Genomic DNA, 17,281 nt, shown 5'->3' with positions numbered 1-17,281 from the left:
CCACCCCCATCTTCCACAATAAATGTTTATGAGACTGAGACGCACATATCACACAGGGCGCTGCACTAAAATGAACTGCCAGCCTTCTAAACTGACAAGAGTTAATTAGTTTTATGGACCTGTTGAAGTAAGTTGTTCTGACACCACCAGATGTTTCGAGACCCAAACATGGTGAAAGATGAGACCGTAATTGTAAAAAGGGGGCTCTTTATTTCGGCTCCGGCTCTGTCATCATTCGCACGTTTATTAAAATATGCTGAAGTTGTGCATTTTCAGAGCAGACGAAGATTAATTACACCAGCTGCCGTCTGTGTCAGAATCCTTTACCCAGTAAATGTAATGTTCAAACCAGTACAAACAGGCCTGGCTGATTTTGCAGCTCCACTTTGTTAATTGATGACTCATTTGTCCTCTTCCTAGTTAAGACGGTTGTTTTACTCATGGCTTTGTTGTGTTTCGCCGTACTACAGCCTGCGGTCACACTGTGTTGGTGAATGGCTTGAAGTAGTGGCCAGGATGTTTAGTCTGCGCAAGTCTGTGTCAAGAACTGCGCACGGAAACTGCAAAAAAAAACCACATCAACTTAAAACATGCATTATCCTACAGTCCTTGCATATTTCACGCTACAGATCGGATCAGTGGTTGCTCGCTGTTGCTGACAGGGTGGCACTGAGTGGAAACAATGGTGGAAGCGCAGAGAATGCATTTGTAGTCGGGATCAAACAGGCTGCGCACCATTCCTTCATTTTGTTGCATTTAGGCGTGCCTATGTTTAAGGTTAAGCGCTGCCAAGGTATGCTCAGGCCTTTGTTTGCGTTCACAGCTCTTTTTACTGGAAGAGACAAGGGAACGAAAGTTTGACGGCTATGCAAGAACTATTCAGAAAGCCTGGAGGAAGTATGTGGCTCGTAAGAAGTATGTCCAAATGAGAGAGGAAGGTGAGTTGTGGAAAGTGAGTCTTTTGGGTCGTTTTATTCTGCGTCTACTACTAATCTCATTGTTTTTTATTTTCAAAGCGTCTGACCTGTTGTTGAATCGAAAAGAGAGGCGGAGACACAGCCTCAACAGGAACTTCATTGGCGACTACTTGGGCATGGACGACAGGCCCGAGCTGCGGCAATTCCTGGGCAAGAGGGAAAAGATAGACTTTGCGGATAAAGTGACCAAATACGACCGTCGATTCAAAGTGAGTCGGCCGCTACTATTCTTCAGTGGTCTCATATTTAACACATTCATGGTAATGTTTTTTTTTTTTTTTGTGAAGGGAATCAAGAGAGATTTGATCCTAACCCCAAAGTCTGTGTACCTGATTGGGAGAGAAAAGGTGAAACAGGGGCCGGAAAAAGGACAGGTGACAGAAGTGCTCAAAAGACGGATCGAAGTAGAGAAGATTTTAGCAGTTTCTCTAAGGTATGCCATTTTACAAGCATATTAAATACCGGTTTGTTATGTATATTGTTGTTAATGGGAAAACATAATTTGCTCAGTGGTTGGTCACACCAGAATTCAGCTGTTGTCAAAACAATAATTATGTTTGTCCAGCACAAGCCCTTCTAATATGTGGTTAACTACAGGCACTAAAGAAAGTCATGACCTCTCTTTAAAACTGCTATCTGGATTTGTTGCTATGTTTTGTAATGACACATAAGGGCCAACATTGCATGAAGAGTTTCTGTTTAAACCTATACAGTATAGGTCAGAGGGCAGGGCACACAACTCCGATACTTTGAAACACTTTCTTTTGATAAAGCTTGCTCTTAATGGTAGAATGGAGCTCATGAGTTTGTGGGACACTATGGAACAGGTGGTGACTGTTTTTTCCCAAAGAAGTGGGGATTGTGTGATGACAAAGTATCCTTGTTTGTCTTACAACAGACAAATGCTACCTTCTCTTTTTAGATGAAAGCTTCTTTATGTTGCTCTGTGTCTCTATGTAAATGTGAAATGGGACACCAGTGCTTCACCTTAAGTCTAACACAGACCTAGAAAATAAAAGGAGAAAGACTGAGTATGTTTAATCTAATGTGAGGCTCTCCCTGTTTTGTTTGTTTTTCAGTACACTGCAGGATGATTTTATTATTCTGCACGAGCAGGAATACGACAGTCTACTCGATTGTGTGTTTAAGACTGAGTTTATTAGCTTACTGGCTCGTCGCTTTGAGGAAAAGACACAGCGCAAGCTACCACTCAAATTTAGCAACACGTGAGTAAACAAAGAAAATATCACAAAGACTTGGGATTTAAATACTGAACTGCAATCGCATTTGTATTTCCTGCTTAGACTGGAAATGAAGCTAAAAAAGGAAAACTGGGGCTTTTTGAGCGGAGGCGGTTCCAGACAAGTCGTTTTTGTACAGGGTCAAGGAGATGTGCTTGTTTTAAAACCTACAAGTAAATCTCTACAGGTCAGCATTGGACCTGGACTTCCCAAAAACACACGTAAGTCTGAGATCTTCAAAATGAAAATTACAGAATCAGTAATATAAGATAATTGAATACAGTGATGTTGTAGATGAACTTGTTGCTGATTTCTTCTTGGTTTCATCTTAGGTCCCTCTAAGAAAACCTTTGCTCAGAGTCGCTCTAATGGCAGCCGAACACAGCCCTCCAGAACTGCACCAGGACCTCCAGGTACAACATACTGTATGTCACAACTACAACACATTATTCAAATTGAAAATATACTTGACCTGTAATAATGTGTGTTGCAGTGGGTCAGCAGAACGGTAGACTGAAAAATACTAACTATGAGGCCAATCAGAGGAACGGGGAGCACCACAGTAGTCGCCAGCGGCGAAATTCAAGCAACACAGAGCGACCGCATCTCCCAACCAACCACAACCCCCGCAGAGAGACGAGCGGCCACAGCCAACCACCAGACAACCGCTTTCTAGGAGTGCCTGAGAAAGGAGCTGCGGGGTAATACATTTATACTGTTTAATATTTTACACTATTATAATAAAATACTGATGTCACGACCTCAATTCACTTCTCTCTGCTTCACTGGTTATCACAAAGTTTAGCTGTTCTTTTTTTTTATGTAGGAACCTTTACTACACCAGAAATACTTCAATATTCAGTCAAAACATTTTGTAACGCATTCCATGTTTTGAAAGGTGCTGTTACAGTGCCATCTTGTGGCATATGTTTGAACTTACAGAAATAAAAGCCATGTTATTTTGTCTCCCTCAGAGCACACAGGCCATCTGCAAACAGACCCCCACCAGGAGCAGGACGACCGAAGCCTGCACCCAAACCCAAACCTCAGGTGCCCCAGTGTAAAGCCCTGTACGCCTATGATGCTCAGGACACAGACGAGCTGAGCTTCAACGCCAATGACATCATTGAAATCATAAAAGAAGGTGAGCCACCTCAAACATCTCATGTATTGATTCATTTTTTAAGCATTTTTGAGTTTAAGTTGGACACTATCTTGCTTTGTAATTATGCTGCTCTGGTTCTGCAGATGCCTCTGGGTGGTGGACTGGAAAACTTCGTGGGAAGCAGGGACTTTTTCCTAATAACTATGTGACAAAGATCTAGAAGCTCCTGAGTAAAAATGGGGCTTTCGCTTGGTCCAACAGGGATAAGATTATACTGCTTGGTTTCATTCAGAAACAAGTTCTCCAACTACTGCCATGTGTCAGACCAAAGACCAGCAGACTTGAAGCTCTCTCATAGACTGTTTGACTCTGGGACAGTTTCTGATAAGGTTTTGAACAAAACTTGTATTAATTTATTATATTTATAGCTTATCTGTCTTTTTCTTACTGCTGTTTTCTTCTTGCTGACGTTTGGAGCTGTTTTGAAGCAATCATTTTAAAGGAAGGTTAAATCTATCTCGGTCACACAGTCGACTGCTGTTGTGCTGTGTTTTTAAGTACTGTAGGAGGTATTGTTTTGTAATGTTTGTCCAACAAATAGTTAAGCAATTTAGTCCAAGGTTTGTTTGTTTTTTAATAAAATCTAAAGGTCATGTCACCTGTTATCTGGGCCTACATTCTGTGGCATCATTAGCACTTTACTGGTACAGGTCTGTGTTTTTATCACGCCGGTCTATAAAGATGGCCAAGATAACATTTGGTCTTGGAACTTTGTTTACATGGAGTTGTGAACAGACATTTTAAAAGTTATATTTTGTATATGTGATAATGCAACTTTGCTTGTTCTCTGAAGGATTCTCCATTTGTTTTTGTACCTTGTGTTTGTTCATCCGTTACATCAAGGATAAACAAATGCTTGTTCTAATCAACTGTTGGAAGCAAGATTCTCTCTTGTAAGGACTGCAACCTAGGACATTTTGCTTGGATCTTTAATCATGCAATTTCTTACAAGAGCTCTATAATTTATTATCCACTTTAATGCCCATCATTAGATACTGGGATTTTTCCACATACATTGATCTTGGATGAATTAACCCAATTGTGCAATAATAAACATCAGAACGGTCTGTTTAATAAATCATGGATTGTTTCACATTTGAGTGACCCAGTCTTTACACATTTCCATAAAATAGTGTGTCCAAACTTTCTGCTTTTTGAGCTTTTCTGTTTGAATGACTGGGGCCTCGGGCAAGATACACACTGGAGAGTGACCAGAGTCTAAGGACATGCATGTCACTCTCACCAACTAACATGCAGATCTTTGGAAGACAGAAGCTGGAGTTGTCTGGAAATGATCCTGCAAAAGCATCTACTTCATAAAACAGTTAAGGTGATAGTGGTGAATCTTATAAATGACAAGCATCTCAAATTCATTGTCCAGGGTGTATCGTTCATATGCCCTTGTAAAACATACAAAAAGAATAAAATATGATTAAAGCTAAGATACATCAGTCATGAAGCAGCGCTTTAAAACAAATTTAAATGTATGAACTTGTAAATTATAATTTCGTAAATAATTGAATAAATTAAAAACAAAGGACACTGACTCGTTTACGAGTTAGCCAAGTTTATTATTTTAAAACTAATATAAATCCCACAGAATATGCTCCTGGTTCCTTTAAATCAATGAATGCATGGATACCTGCTTTAAGTAATGCATTTCAACACTCATTCATAGCATTAGTTTTTTTGTTTCAATATTCATCATTCGAGTGGAAATACCTGGTCTCAGCACACTGAGTGACTACAATTCTCCAACCCTTTTCTCTGTTGTGCAAGTCTATGCAAATGAGTTAGTCCAACAGTTATTAGTGTTTTTCTTTTGGCAGCATCGACATAAGCTGCTGTTCAACTACAGAGACAGAAGGCAGGGTGTTTCAGTCTGTATACAACAACCGGAAATGAAGCCGCCGCCAGCATCAAAAGAAACCCAGGATTTTGCAGGCTCATCATGTGACAACTCTGAACATTGGCCTGAGATCTCGGCACTAATCCATCTTAAAAAGCCCTGTCTATAGGAACAAAACCCTGACACGTGTGAAGAAAATATTCACAGCAGAAGCTAATAATTGCTCATTTCATAAAGAACAGTCAAGAGAGGTTTGCAACATTCCTTTTCTTGTTTGCTAAAATACATGAGATGAAGAAGAACTAGAGGGATGTGACAGTGGTGCAAAGGCGGGGTGAAAGGTGAGTCTCGGAGTCTATGTCCACTCTAGAAATACTGGTTTAATGTGCACTAATACAGCAGCTGAACTGTTTTAAACATATTTCCCGTGATAGGAATGTCTTGATAGAATTAAAAACGTTATCACTAACAATCCACACCTTCTAAACATAAACTAATCAATACAATGATTGGTAGAAAAGGATTCCTGCAATTTTATATTTTAGACCGTAGGCTGACATTCTATTCAAGTAAAGCGTGGCATTAGTTTGAGAGAAATGCATCTTTACTAGAGCAGCTATCCTCGCCTGCAAGTTGTTAGGCCAAGTTCAGCCCATGTTAAATGTGCAAAGAAATGCATTGCAAGGAGACATGCAGAAACAACAACAAAAATGACACTTGAGTAAAATCAAAGCTACATAAAAGCTTTATAAATACAATAAAATCTTGTGGAGAAGTCTAGCCATAATATATATGTTATAGCTGGCACTCTAGGCTCAATGTTTTTAACGGGTGTTTTTGTTTTTTATTTTCTCAGAGCTGCGCAGGTAACTCATGCCATCTTTGGTTGACTGCAGTACTGAGGAGAAAATTAACATGATGTCAAAATAGAATTCAACAAAAGGGGTTGGTAGAAAAAACAACATCAACTTTCAGCTGACAGTTGCGCCTCAATGTCCACTCTGCAGATGGGGCACTTCTTATTAGTGAGGAGCCATTGATCCACACACAGCTGATGGAACAGGTGCATACAGGGTAGACGCCTGCAGACGACAAACAGACATGAAGTTATTAAGTATATTTATCTCAGTCATCCAGAAATGAACCATTCTCTTTTAAATGTTGTTGACTGGACCAGGTTGTTTGAGCTGAGGATGTTTTTCGGAAGCTCTTAAAGCAAGTAAACTTTGAATGCAGATAAAATGTTAAAACAATGACCGTATTTTATCATATATTACTCATTTACAAACTCGTTCCTCTAGCTGTGGCCATCTAGCTTTTAGCCCGTGATTAGCTTTTTTTTTGTTCTTCATTGCAGTAAGACCGTTCTTTTTAAAGCTTCTGTGGTGCAGGAGTAGCAGATACTGGTGCACAAGCCGAGAGCGCCCTCTAGCGGCTGTCAGTGTGAAAATAACAAACATAGTGGGATCATAAAATTGGATATATATAGTTCGCACCTGAGTATAAGTCGCAACCCCAGGCAAGCTATGAAAAAAAGTGCGACTTATAGTCTGGAAATTACGCTAAACAAAATTTAAAAAGCTTTCCTAAGTGGTGCCTTGAGTTTGGGGGGCACAGTTTGATTGAGTGTTTAGGAGTAGGGGCACAACAAGTTCATAATATGCTGGCCATGCAACACCCAGAAAGAACACCTAAAATTCTAAAATCAATGCAAAAATTCTGGATGAAGTTCTGGATATACTGAGAGACATACCACAAGGCTGACATGGCTAAATATATATAAACCAAAAGAAAAATCCTGAATATGGTAGTAGAAGCACGGCCAGGCACAGGAGCCATCTTGCTTCGGAAGCAGTAGTGCTGAGTGTGATTTTAACATGACGAAGCTACACCTTCACTAAACAGAAGAGACTACAAGAGCAAGAAGAAGCTTCTGAAGACAGACGCGAAATGTCCTCAACTCAAACCACCCAGACCAGTCGACAATATTTAAAATACTACAAATAACATCAAAAACAGTTTTAGAATACGCTTCCCAGATATACCAATAGATGGCAGAGTCTTAACCCCCACGAGAACCGAGCACATTTTCTCCAGTATGGCTTTGCCCAAATCTAAAAGCTAAAACGATAAAAACGAGGATGAAAACGCAAAAAAGGAGCACAAAACCATGACCAAAAAAATAAATACAAAAAATAAATGCAACAAAAAGTGACAAAAACATGGTGAAAACATGACAAAAAAGAGAAGAAAACATGACAAAAACGCTTCAAAAATGTGACAAAAAAATTACGATCTCAAATGAGGTATTACTCTCCAGTCGAGACGCTTTTAGATTTGAATAAAGCTGAACAGGAGAAAACGCACTCGGTTCAGGCGGGGGTTAACAGGTTAAGGACACATCAGGAAGTGCCAAAACCAACTCCACGTGACCTGTAATTTCAGGCCACTTTGAAACCTATTACAATGCCTCTGGGCTTTCCAAGAAAATACATCTCTGGGGAGGGATATAAAATATAACAACTGCAGGTGGCATCCCACCTGTATGCCGTTGTGGGCTCAGGGGCGTAACCACACACTATAATTGAGCACTTTGGGGAAACACTTGGGGTTGCATTTACCTGACATCCTCCCCCTCCTCCAGAATTGACAGGCAGATGGTGCACTTTTCTTCTGTGTCTTCGTCTGCGCCCTCATCCTCTTCTTGCTTACCAAGCAGCTTTCTCTGTTTAGAAAAATAAGCGTTTGGGAACAATATTTAACCTTGATTGCAGAATGGCTTAACAAAAATACAGTAAAGGCACTTGGTGATATTTTAAATATACCAAAACTACAGCTACTACAATCTTAATTATCACAGGTGTAAAAATGTGATAAAGTATTTATTCTACTGTGATAGGCAGCTATGCTTTAATTTGGGGACAGAGAGAATGGTCATTTTGTCTTGAATACAAAAAGTTCTTAATGTATCCATGTGGTGATTTACAACACAACTTCAAAAGCCAAATTCCCTGACCCCCAGCACTAGGACTAACATCTACTGTACAATATGAGCAGAGACATGTGCCAAATTGATTTGTTCATTTATTTCTCACCGATTCTGGGGTTGCGTGCTTTTTATTCCCAATAGAGGCCCAAGCTTCAGAGGTTAACTGTTGGTCACTGTCTCTCTCCAACACCTTCTGTATTGGGTGGCAGGGCATTAGATTTCTTAATTGAATACATATTGAAATTTCTAAGATGTTTCCCAAGAATGTCTGCAATCTCTGGTGAAAGACACTACAGTGATTCAAACTAAATAGCATTAAACAGTTTAAAAAGCAAACACCAAAAGACCACTATGCACTCTGTCCCAGAAAAACTGTAACAGACATGCACAATTATACACAATAAATACAGGCACATTAAACACAAGGATCTCTGTGTGATCGACTTACCTTTTTATACTTGTGTGGGTATGTGCACCTCTCTATAGTCCCCTGAGAGGCCCCTCTGTTCACAGTCCCCAGTCTTTCCTCTAAATGCAGCAAGTCCTTTTAAGAGGTAAACATCAAGTGCAGTTGAATAAACCGCGATAACACACTTTGCATGCAGGTTTTATTCTGGTGCAGTCATGCATTTGATTTGTTGGAGTACAGGCTTTACCTCATACGTTCTTCCAAAACCAGTCATTCTCGACGAGATGTACCGAATGTGTGGGTAGGTCACTTCAGTGTGCTATAATGTAGACAGACAAATGCATTAAACGTTTAGCTTTTTGCCAAGTCAACCAGTCATCCCGTTTTTTTTTTTTTTAACTTAAGATCTAAATAATGGACTGACACCATTCCTCTAAGCCAGAAACGCCATATTAGCTTCATTTTCCTGTGTATTGTATAATAGTATGCCTTCTCTCACCATGAAGGGGATAGGGAAGTGGTGGAGTCTGGGGGGATGGTGGTAGTGGGGCAGGTGGGAGTGCAGGTGCCCTGAAGGATACGGTGCCATAGTCACGCCGGCCTCAATGCCGAGCTCCCTGGTGACAGAAACATAAAAAACAAGTCAACATTAAAGAGAAACCCCCTGAGGACTTTCACAAGCATGCGGATGTATGTCTCTGGACACTCACCATGCTGTTCTCTGCTCGGGCTGGCGAGGATGGGAAGACATAGTTTGTGGGACATGGATATGATGTCCATGGCCGTAGTTTGGGTGCATTCTGTGGGGGTGTGGCGGTGGACGCTCATGCGCACGCCTAAACAAAAGCACATGTCCAAAACAGGTTCACAGGGTCAGTTATAATGAAGGCTAATACTTACGTGGGGTGCTGCATCATACGCCGCCTCTGAACTTCTAGTAGCATTTCATGGGCATGCAGCCTCTGTACAGATGCTCCGAGGGGGGGAATGTGGTGAGGCAGGGGCTGATGTTCTGAAGGCAAGTGTTGAGCCAGTGGGGCATTTGAAGAGGGGAGGTGATGACCGGGCAGTGGAGGAGGAGGGGCAGGGGGCACAGTGTGGCTGGAGGGGTGGGATGGCAGTGGTGCGTGAAAGGTGTGGACTGTGTGGGGGATGACATAATCTCCTTGAGGAGGGGCCTGTGTCAGCTGGGGGTTACCATGGGAATGAGGGCAGGTAGAGGAAGACTGATGGTGCAGTGAGCGGGCCAGGGAGCCATCTAAACAAGGCAAAAAGAAAAGATTTGCTTTATTTTTTCACAAAACTTTATAGAGCTGTCTCATCAGTTTTTTTTTTCCATCTTTAAAGTACTGTATCAAGTAACTGGAACAGAACTGCATTTCATCATAAACATACAGTAATGGACTCACAGGGTGCGTGCATGTAATGTCTGCATGGCTGCTGTGGTTGAGTCTGGGGTCCACTTTGAGACACCATTTGGGAACTGAAAGAATCTACCACAGCAGGCTGACTGGGGCCAGCAGTTGCCTGGGACACGAAAGCAGGGGGCCGAGAAGTGGAGCCTGGGCAACATGGGTCAAAGGCCGATGTACTGCCATGGAAACTACCACCGTTACCACTGCTTCGAACACCACTGTTGCTCAGATCAACTGGAAGGGTTTGCTGTGGAGGAAAAGCACAATTTGAAAATGAGTGAAGATTCAAGACTTGATAGACTTGTAGACAACAATGATAACACACAAAAATACTTTGAATTCAGTACCTGGTCATGGTAGTGAGATGTGCTGCTGCTATTCGCATTGTTGCTGCTGTTGACTCCAGCGCATTGGCCAGGCAGGGCAGTGGGTCGCTCTATAGGACAGCTGGGCTCTTGAAAGGGTAGTGTGCCGGGGTGTTGAGGTGCTGGGTGATGCAAATGATGGAGAAAATGGTGAGCATTGCCATGCCCATGTTGACTACTGCTTGTCTGCTGTGACGCCGCCTGTAAGCAGCTGGAGTGGGAGTGATTTAGGGACAGGTGACCAGGAGAGGGCCCTGCACAGGGTGAATGCTGCTGACAGCAGGAGGGTAGTCTGGGCAGGGCTGTGGCTCCACTTTGTCCGGCTGTTCCAGACAAACCTGGTCTGCTTTCATCTAAGTAAAACACACAGATAATGTCAGAATTTTATCATAGAAACTCATAATAAATAAGGATGAGAGTACAATAAATCTCAGATGCAAATAGTTTGGGGGCGCACCATCAGCATCTGCTTAGAGCTCTTACCCTCTGCAGCCAAGTGTGCGGGACCACTGGAACTTTGTGTGTCCAGTATTGATCCGGGACAGCTGGTGGAAGTGCCTGGGGCTTCATTGAGCTCCGAGGTAGACGCAAGATTTGATGATGAAGAGGAGGACGACCGCTGAGCACTGCCAGAGGTTGCAGGCACAACAGATAGGTCTGCAAATGCATGAAAAATGACCAAGTTACTTTATACAAAGTAGTATACAAAACCAAGGGCAGTCCAGGGGGTCATTTACATTGCACATGTGCAAAACGAGTCGCACGTGCCAAAGTGGATCAGTCATTTATACACGGTTTAATCACGCAGTGAACATTCTCTCATTTACATATCAGATTTGGGGCCCTAAACCTGTAATACAAGCAACTTCAAATGGTAATAGCAATGTGCCCACAAATCACAATATATTTTTCAGCCGTCTTGATAAATTATATATTTTCATTAAAAGCTCAGAAGCTCAAAAACATTCCATGATTCAGTGTTTGAGGACACACCTACTACCTCTCTCATTCTAATAGATTTGAACAGATGTGTCATTTGGTCACAGTCAAAAGATGACTCGAACTCAAGCACCACTCAATTGTGAATAGTAGGGCAGGGCGATATGGCCTAAAATCTCTATCACAATATAAAAAAGAAATATCACCACAACAATATATTTCATGATATAATCGATAGAATATAAATTCCAGCCATACACCTATTGGGAAGATTAATGCAAAGATATTTCATCCTTTTTTTAGCGCCATACTAATTTCCTCACAAATATGATCTTTAAAAGCACCAGCCCCTGGGTCCTACACATTGTTTATGCTGCTCTGATGGAGCTGAGCATAACATTAATTATATCGTGTCCACAACAATATCAAAAGATTATATCGCAATAACAATAAGCAATACGATATGGCCCACCCCTAGTGAATAGTACTGTTATACATCATATACAACTGTGGTTCTCAACTGGAATGGCACCGGGACAGACAATCATCCTTGGATGACAAGCAGCGACCCAAATACAACTTAGACTTGTAACATATAATGCAAAATATTTTCCTCAGAAATTGTTGTTGAATAAGCATTAAATAAGCCAAAACAAGATGTAATTATGATTAAAACAACCCAATAACTGTCATTTGAACAGACTGAAGTAGTGATTTTATACTTTTTCTGTACATTATAAATATCAAAAGCAATGCTTTCTGAGAAAGGCTTGCGTCCCACTGAAAGTGGTTCCACGACCCACCTCTGGGTCCTGACCCACCAGTTGAGAACCACTGATATAGATCTGAGTGGTCTGCGAGGCTCCTCCCAGAACAAAATTTAAGGAATTGACAATATTTCCTGTAGGGGGCCACATAATGAGTGCTGGGGGGCCAGCATTTGTTCCAGAGCCGACTGATGGTGCCACTCATGATGTGTCTGGCACTAAAATTAACCAACTTCAATCCAACTCTTACCATCTTCATCAACAGTTAGGTCAACCACCTCTCCAGGACTCTGACGCAGAGGTTGTATGACTGTGGAAAGTCTGTGTCGTCCACGCGGCTCCTGAAGACGGCTCTGAGAACAACTGCTGCTCCAGATCCTGCTCAAACCCCCCACTGAACGCGACCTGCAAAAATCCACACAACGAAGCACGATTACACCACAACAGCATTTTGCCTGTTTGTGGGCATTTTTTTTTCCTTTTAATTTTCCCCTTCAGGTTGCATTTGCGCCGTGCTTTGCTCTGGAGTGAGAGGTTGGGGAATAGTTGCTTTTCCCTCAACAGTGCTAAAGTAAGTGATCAGGGCAAGCAAGAAGCTGCCCACGGGACCAATGACTACAAGAATACCATGGAGCTTTGCAGAGCAGGGGAGCGGGTTCACCGTTGTATCCACAGAGACACAACAAAGAATGAGTTACAGCAAAACCTTTATGGAATGATTTACAGGGTTTTTGGTGTGAAATTCTGAATATTTCTTTGGCTTCTAACGTTCCTTTTTTTGCTGATGTGGTTTGTTTGTCTCTTGCATTGTTTTGAGCAGTGTGTATTTGATTTGGGATTTAATGTATGTTTCTGCTTTAAAAGGAATTAAGGGAACAAAATATAATTGTATGTCTGCAGCTCAAAAGAATTAGAACCAGTATTACTATATAATAGATAAATGTTGTGAGATAGAAGCAACGTATCCTAGAGTAAACACATAATGTACTTCAAATACATATTTTCAAAGCTTTCAAAGGGATTACAAACAGATGGCTGATAAACAGAGTACACAATTTGCGGTTGTTTTGAGATCTAATGGGCCAGCCTCCCTCGCTCTGGGATGAGCCCTGGAGAAAGGCTATACACCAGGGGAGGGGTCCTAATTAAACAGACCTGGTATTATTTTGTAAATATCTGTTTATCATCATAATCCCCTGTGGTTGTGAGAATAAGAAGTGAAAGAGTACACTGTAAACATGCACCTGACGAAATGGGTGGGTGGATTGACAAAATCCACCTCAGCTTATGCAATGTCAAGTGAATCTTTACCCCTGAGATAATGGGGATTGTGGGCAAAGCAAAGTGGTGAACTGTAAAAAATAAAATAAAATAAAATAAAATAAAATAAAATAAAATAAAATAAAATAAAATAAAATAAAATAAAATAAAATAAAATAAAATAAAATAAAATAAAATAAAATAAAATAAAATAAAATAAAATAAAATAAAATAAAATAAAATAAAATAAAATAAATAAAAAAAAATTGTTTTTTAAAAATAACAAAATAAAAAATAAAAATAAAAATAATAATAATAATAATAAAAATAAAGCTAATTATGGAGGACAACTTTTCTCATGAAAAGCAGGTGTTTGGACAGTGTTTGTAATCGGTGGTTTCACATTTAGGTATGCCAGTGAAGCAAGCACGTTTTCTCTATGCAATGCAACCAGAGCTGTGGAATTCATGAGCAAAGCAAATTCACTGTTGCACTCAAAGCACCCCACCCTGAGCTCAAACACGTGCGGTTTAATAATATTCATAACAAGAATTAATTTTATTTGTATCACACTTACATTCTAAACTAAATCTCAAATTCTAAATATGATTTTACTGAAAAATTGTGCATGTCCATCATTGTGGAGAAAAAACTAACACCTGCAAAAGGAATACGTTTCCCACCTCAGTGTGAATAAAAGTAACCAATTATCAACACCAACTTAAATATAATTCAGATTCAGATTGCTCCAGTATGTACACCATACATATATATGGCAGACAAAACATTTTCATATCTTATAAACGGATAATGATCCTTCTTAGACAAACCTGAAGCCATCTCCAACCGTGACTATCTCAACCTCGCTGTCTGTAGAAGTGACGTTGATCTCCTCACTGGCAGGAACAGCAGGAGTGGGAGCAGGAGTAGCCTCGATAACCACCACATCTTCATCAAGGACACCTCAACACAAAAGCAAGTCATCACCCCACGTATCAACGCAAAACAAGCAAAGCAAGAAGTGCTTCCTTAAAATAATAATAATAATATCAATAAACATCATCATAAAAGCAAGATCCTGAGAACTATATCTTTACGGTTCATCTTTCTAAAAACACTGAAACCAGGTTCTGTTAGAGACTGCTATGATGTGTTGGATAACTGATAACCTGTGTTTTACAGGTAGGACTACGGCTGCTGTGTGCTCAACGCTGCGAATCTAAATTTCCCAGAGTGATTTCTATTTCAATGTTTCTCTTGAGAACTGCTGCCTAGCACCCACGGCACATTTGTGTTTAGGCACTATGGTGACTGGTGAGATGGTAAATAATATAATAAAAATCACATGGACTTTTCTTACATCTGTAAAATTGTCTGAAATGTAAACAAACTTCTAAAATGATGTTACCATCGGTTTCAAAGCAGAAGATACTGTTCAACCTGCATCAACCCATTTTAGCTTTTCACAGCTACAGACACTTTTAAATTTCAGCTGGAAAACACTGACAATGAATATACATCAAACAAACTGCTCTTCAGTTCACTTCAGTGTGTCTTACAACCAGCAACACCATCAACAACAGTGCTCTTACACAAAGGTAACAGGTTGATTGATTGGTTTCAGGTATCATTGCAGTCACTGTAATACTATTACATTTAATCTCATGTCTCACCTGCAGCTACAGAAGAATTGTTGGGCTGGCTACTTGTGCTGCTCACATCTACGTATAGTTCGTCATCTACTTCAGTTGAAGACGGGGAAGAGGAGTCACTGCTTAGCTCTTCGCTGGAGCTGCTAGTGCTGTGGAGGAGAGCATACTTCCTGCGTGCAATAACTTCACGCTTTTTTCTCTGCAGTAGCAATCTCTCCTTTTGTTTTTGAGTTCGTGGGGCACCTCCGGGAATAGTTTTGACATAACGTTTTTTATGTACAGGCCGCCGGTTGCCAAGACACTGCCGCTTCAACAGCACAGGCTCTGGTTCTGGACGCATCCATTTATGTGAGCGACTAGCTCGAGTTCGACCAAGTATCGGGCGCAGACCAACTTCAGACGTTCCACCAGATGTCAAGGGCTTTTGCTGGCTTCCTGTCGCCCTAGCTTCTGCCTCATCTTCAGAGCTGAGTGTGTCTGAGTCTCCAAATCTCAGGCTGGAGGAGGGCGAAGAGGCACAGTCACTGAAAGATGACTCATGATCATGGTCATCTTCACTGGGCTGTGGTAAAAGTTCAACCCTGGCCCGCTGTGGAGCCAGTGAGTTCTCACTAATATTAGACTCCTTGAGTGAACCGTCTGAAGGCCCTGGTTGTTGTCCTTTTCTTTTCCTACGCCCAAGAAGGCGCTCCGAGTCCCTGTGGGCCCCACTTTCTCTCAAGGGTCTATGTTTGGAATCTGAGCACAGAGTTGCGTACTCACTGGCTGTCTTTCCAATCATTTCCAAGTTATTAGGAAAGTTCTTAGCAGCCTCTATAGGTTCTGGGTTCGTCAGGGGCTCCTTCAGCTGCTCTTGCCTACTGTGAGCATCTGATGGCACCTCACTCTTCATGGTGACACGTATGTCCGTTGGGGCCAAACACCTAACGTTAAATCCCAGTGTCCGTTCACTGCATTACTTCAGCTAGAAGGCGGGGAAAAAACATTAATGGTTAGAAAAAAAAATGTAGACTGTAAACAGGAAGTTAAAGATATTGCAATGTTTTTCTCTGTTTCCATCATTCTTGTGTGCTTTATATGAGAGTCAGTTGAAGTAAGAAGAGCCATTTCAAAAAGAGCTTGCCTTCTGGTTATATTGCTCATGCACAAGTATCCTTAGCTTGTGTTTAACTAATTGATAGGCCTACGCTTTTTACCAGAAACCTGCTTAGTGACACCACCCTAAACCCTAATGTAGGCTACATAATATACTTTTATTATTAGTAGTATTATTATTAGTAGTATTATTATTACTAGTATTATTGATATCTACATAAATCTGAACATTATGAGAAAGATCGAATCGCAAAGCAGTATTTAAAATACTAAATCACTAAAGATAGTGCGATAGTTACAAATGTGTGTGTGTTTTTAAATAGACCATAAAACACATAGAAATGACAGACAATACGCAGCACATTCAGAGGAAACGGGAGCTCTCGCTTCTTTCACGATTGCTTGAATATTTCCCATGACCAATGAAGCGGCTCGGGCCTTTGAAATCAAAATCGCAGAGAACAAACTCACACCCATTTACAATGTCAGACTCAGGACTTTAAGCTTTACTGACGAGCACAAACTAAACAGACAGCTTAACCCGACAAACCCACTAGCCGAGCCGAGGACAACAAAGAATGCACGTACCTGACTTTAAGTCCTTTTTGTAATGTATGTCACCGTCCTCTCTGTAACAAACAACGTTGAACCCGCATTAAGTGCTTTAAACACGAAAATGCAAGCGTGCTAACAAATAATTACACAGGAAAGGCCCAAAGAGAGGCTACGATCCGACGCCAGAGCTGACTGCTCGGGCTTGTGAAACTGACAAATTGTGAAACTGACAACACAGTCCCGAGTAGAGCATAGCTAAGCAGTGGCTGGGCCCTGTACGGGCTATGGGCTAGGCTAATGCTGGGCTAGCTCACTTCACAAGACAAACACTCGATTACAGCAAATCATTTAGCCTTTTTGTGGCTTTAACCAATTGCGAATGTGAAACTAGATCATTGCTGCATTTTCTCGAATAAAAAGAACTGCCTCACCATTATCCCTCGACGAAGTTCCCATTCCTGCTGGAGGTATCCGCTGTTGTTTACCCAGAGCAGAAGCCCGAGCACTGCTCAACACTGACGGTACCTACGACAGCCACACGGGGCGCTAGTGAGCACGCACTTTCTTCCTCTACCTGGAGCAGACAGAGCAATATATAACGTT

General features: G+C 41.2%; 2 protein-coding genes across 4 annotated transcripts in view; one reads left to right on the top strand and one right to left on the bottom strand.

Moving 5' to 3' along the window:
- myo1ea (myosin IEa) overlaps window positions 1-4,385 on the top strand; it is a 35,210-nt gene extending 30,825 nt beyond the window's left edge. Inside the window, exons 20-28 of the mRNA XM_079554542.1 lie at window positions 824-938; window positions 1,017-1,186; window positions 1,265-1,410; window positions 2,057-2,203; window positions 2,282-2,439; window positions 2,551-2,631; window positions 2,712-2,919; window positions 3,193-3,362; window positions 3,467-4,385. Of these exons, the coding sequence (XP_079410668.1) occupies window positions 824-938; window positions 1,017-1,186; window positions 1,265-1,410; window positions 2,057-2,203; window positions 2,282-2,439; window positions 2,551-2,631; window positions 2,712-2,919; window positions 3,193-3,362; window positions 3,467-3,543 (1,272 nt within the window). The 3' untranslated portion in view covers window positions 3,544-4,385. The remainder of the gene's footprint in view (window positions 1-823; window positions 939-1,016; window positions 1,187-1,264; window positions 1,411-2,056; window positions 2,204-2,281; window positions 2,440-2,550; window positions 2,632-2,711; window positions 2,920-3,192; window positions 3,363-3,466) is intronic.
- Window positions 4,386-4,943: 558 nt separating this feature from the next.
- rnf111 (ring finger protein 111) lies at window positions 4,944-17,260 on the bottom strand. 3 transcript variants are annotated; one of them, XM_079554544.1, is made up of 16 exons: window positions 17,110-17,260; window positions 16,712-16,752; window positions 15,050-15,992; window positions 14,207-14,339; window positions 12,367-12,521; window positions 10,894-11,067; window positions 10,393-10,763; window positions 10,040-10,292; window positions 9,531-9,888; window positions 9,341-9,466; window positions 9,130-9,247; window positions 8,878-8,949; window positions 8,670-8,765; window positions 8,328-8,414; window positions 7,854-7,957; window positions 4,944-6,314 (listed from the first exon to the last, which is right to left on the bottom strand). In XM_079554544.1, the coding sequence occupies exons 3-16, from the start codon at window positions 15,918-15,920 to the stop codon at window positions 6,197-6,199; spliced, it is 3,036 nt and encodes a 1,011-aa protein (XP_079410670.1). In that variant the 5' UTR covers window positions 15,921-15,992; window positions 16,712-16,752; window positions 17,110-17,260; the 3' UTR covers window positions 4,944-6,196. The 3 variants fall into 3 exon arrangements, with proteins under 3 accessions (XP_079410670.1, XP_079410672.1, XP_079410671.1); XM_079554546.1 differs by lacking the exon at window positions 8,328-8,414; XM_079554545.1 differs by lacking the exon at window positions 16,712-16,752 and having other exon boundaries at window positions 17,110-17,239.
- Between the last annotated feature and the right edge of the window lie 21 nt (window positions 17,261-17,281).

Source organism: Gobius niger (genome assembly GCF_951799975.1).
Source record: "Gobius niger genome assembly, chromosome: 4".
In the NCBI taxonomy this organism is placed as follows: Eukaryota; Metazoa; Chordata; class Actinopteri; order Gobiiformes; family Gobiidae; genus Gobius; species Gobius niger.
Note: the sequence above shows the minus strand (reverse complement) of the source record. Positions and strands in the feature narration are given on the sequence as shown.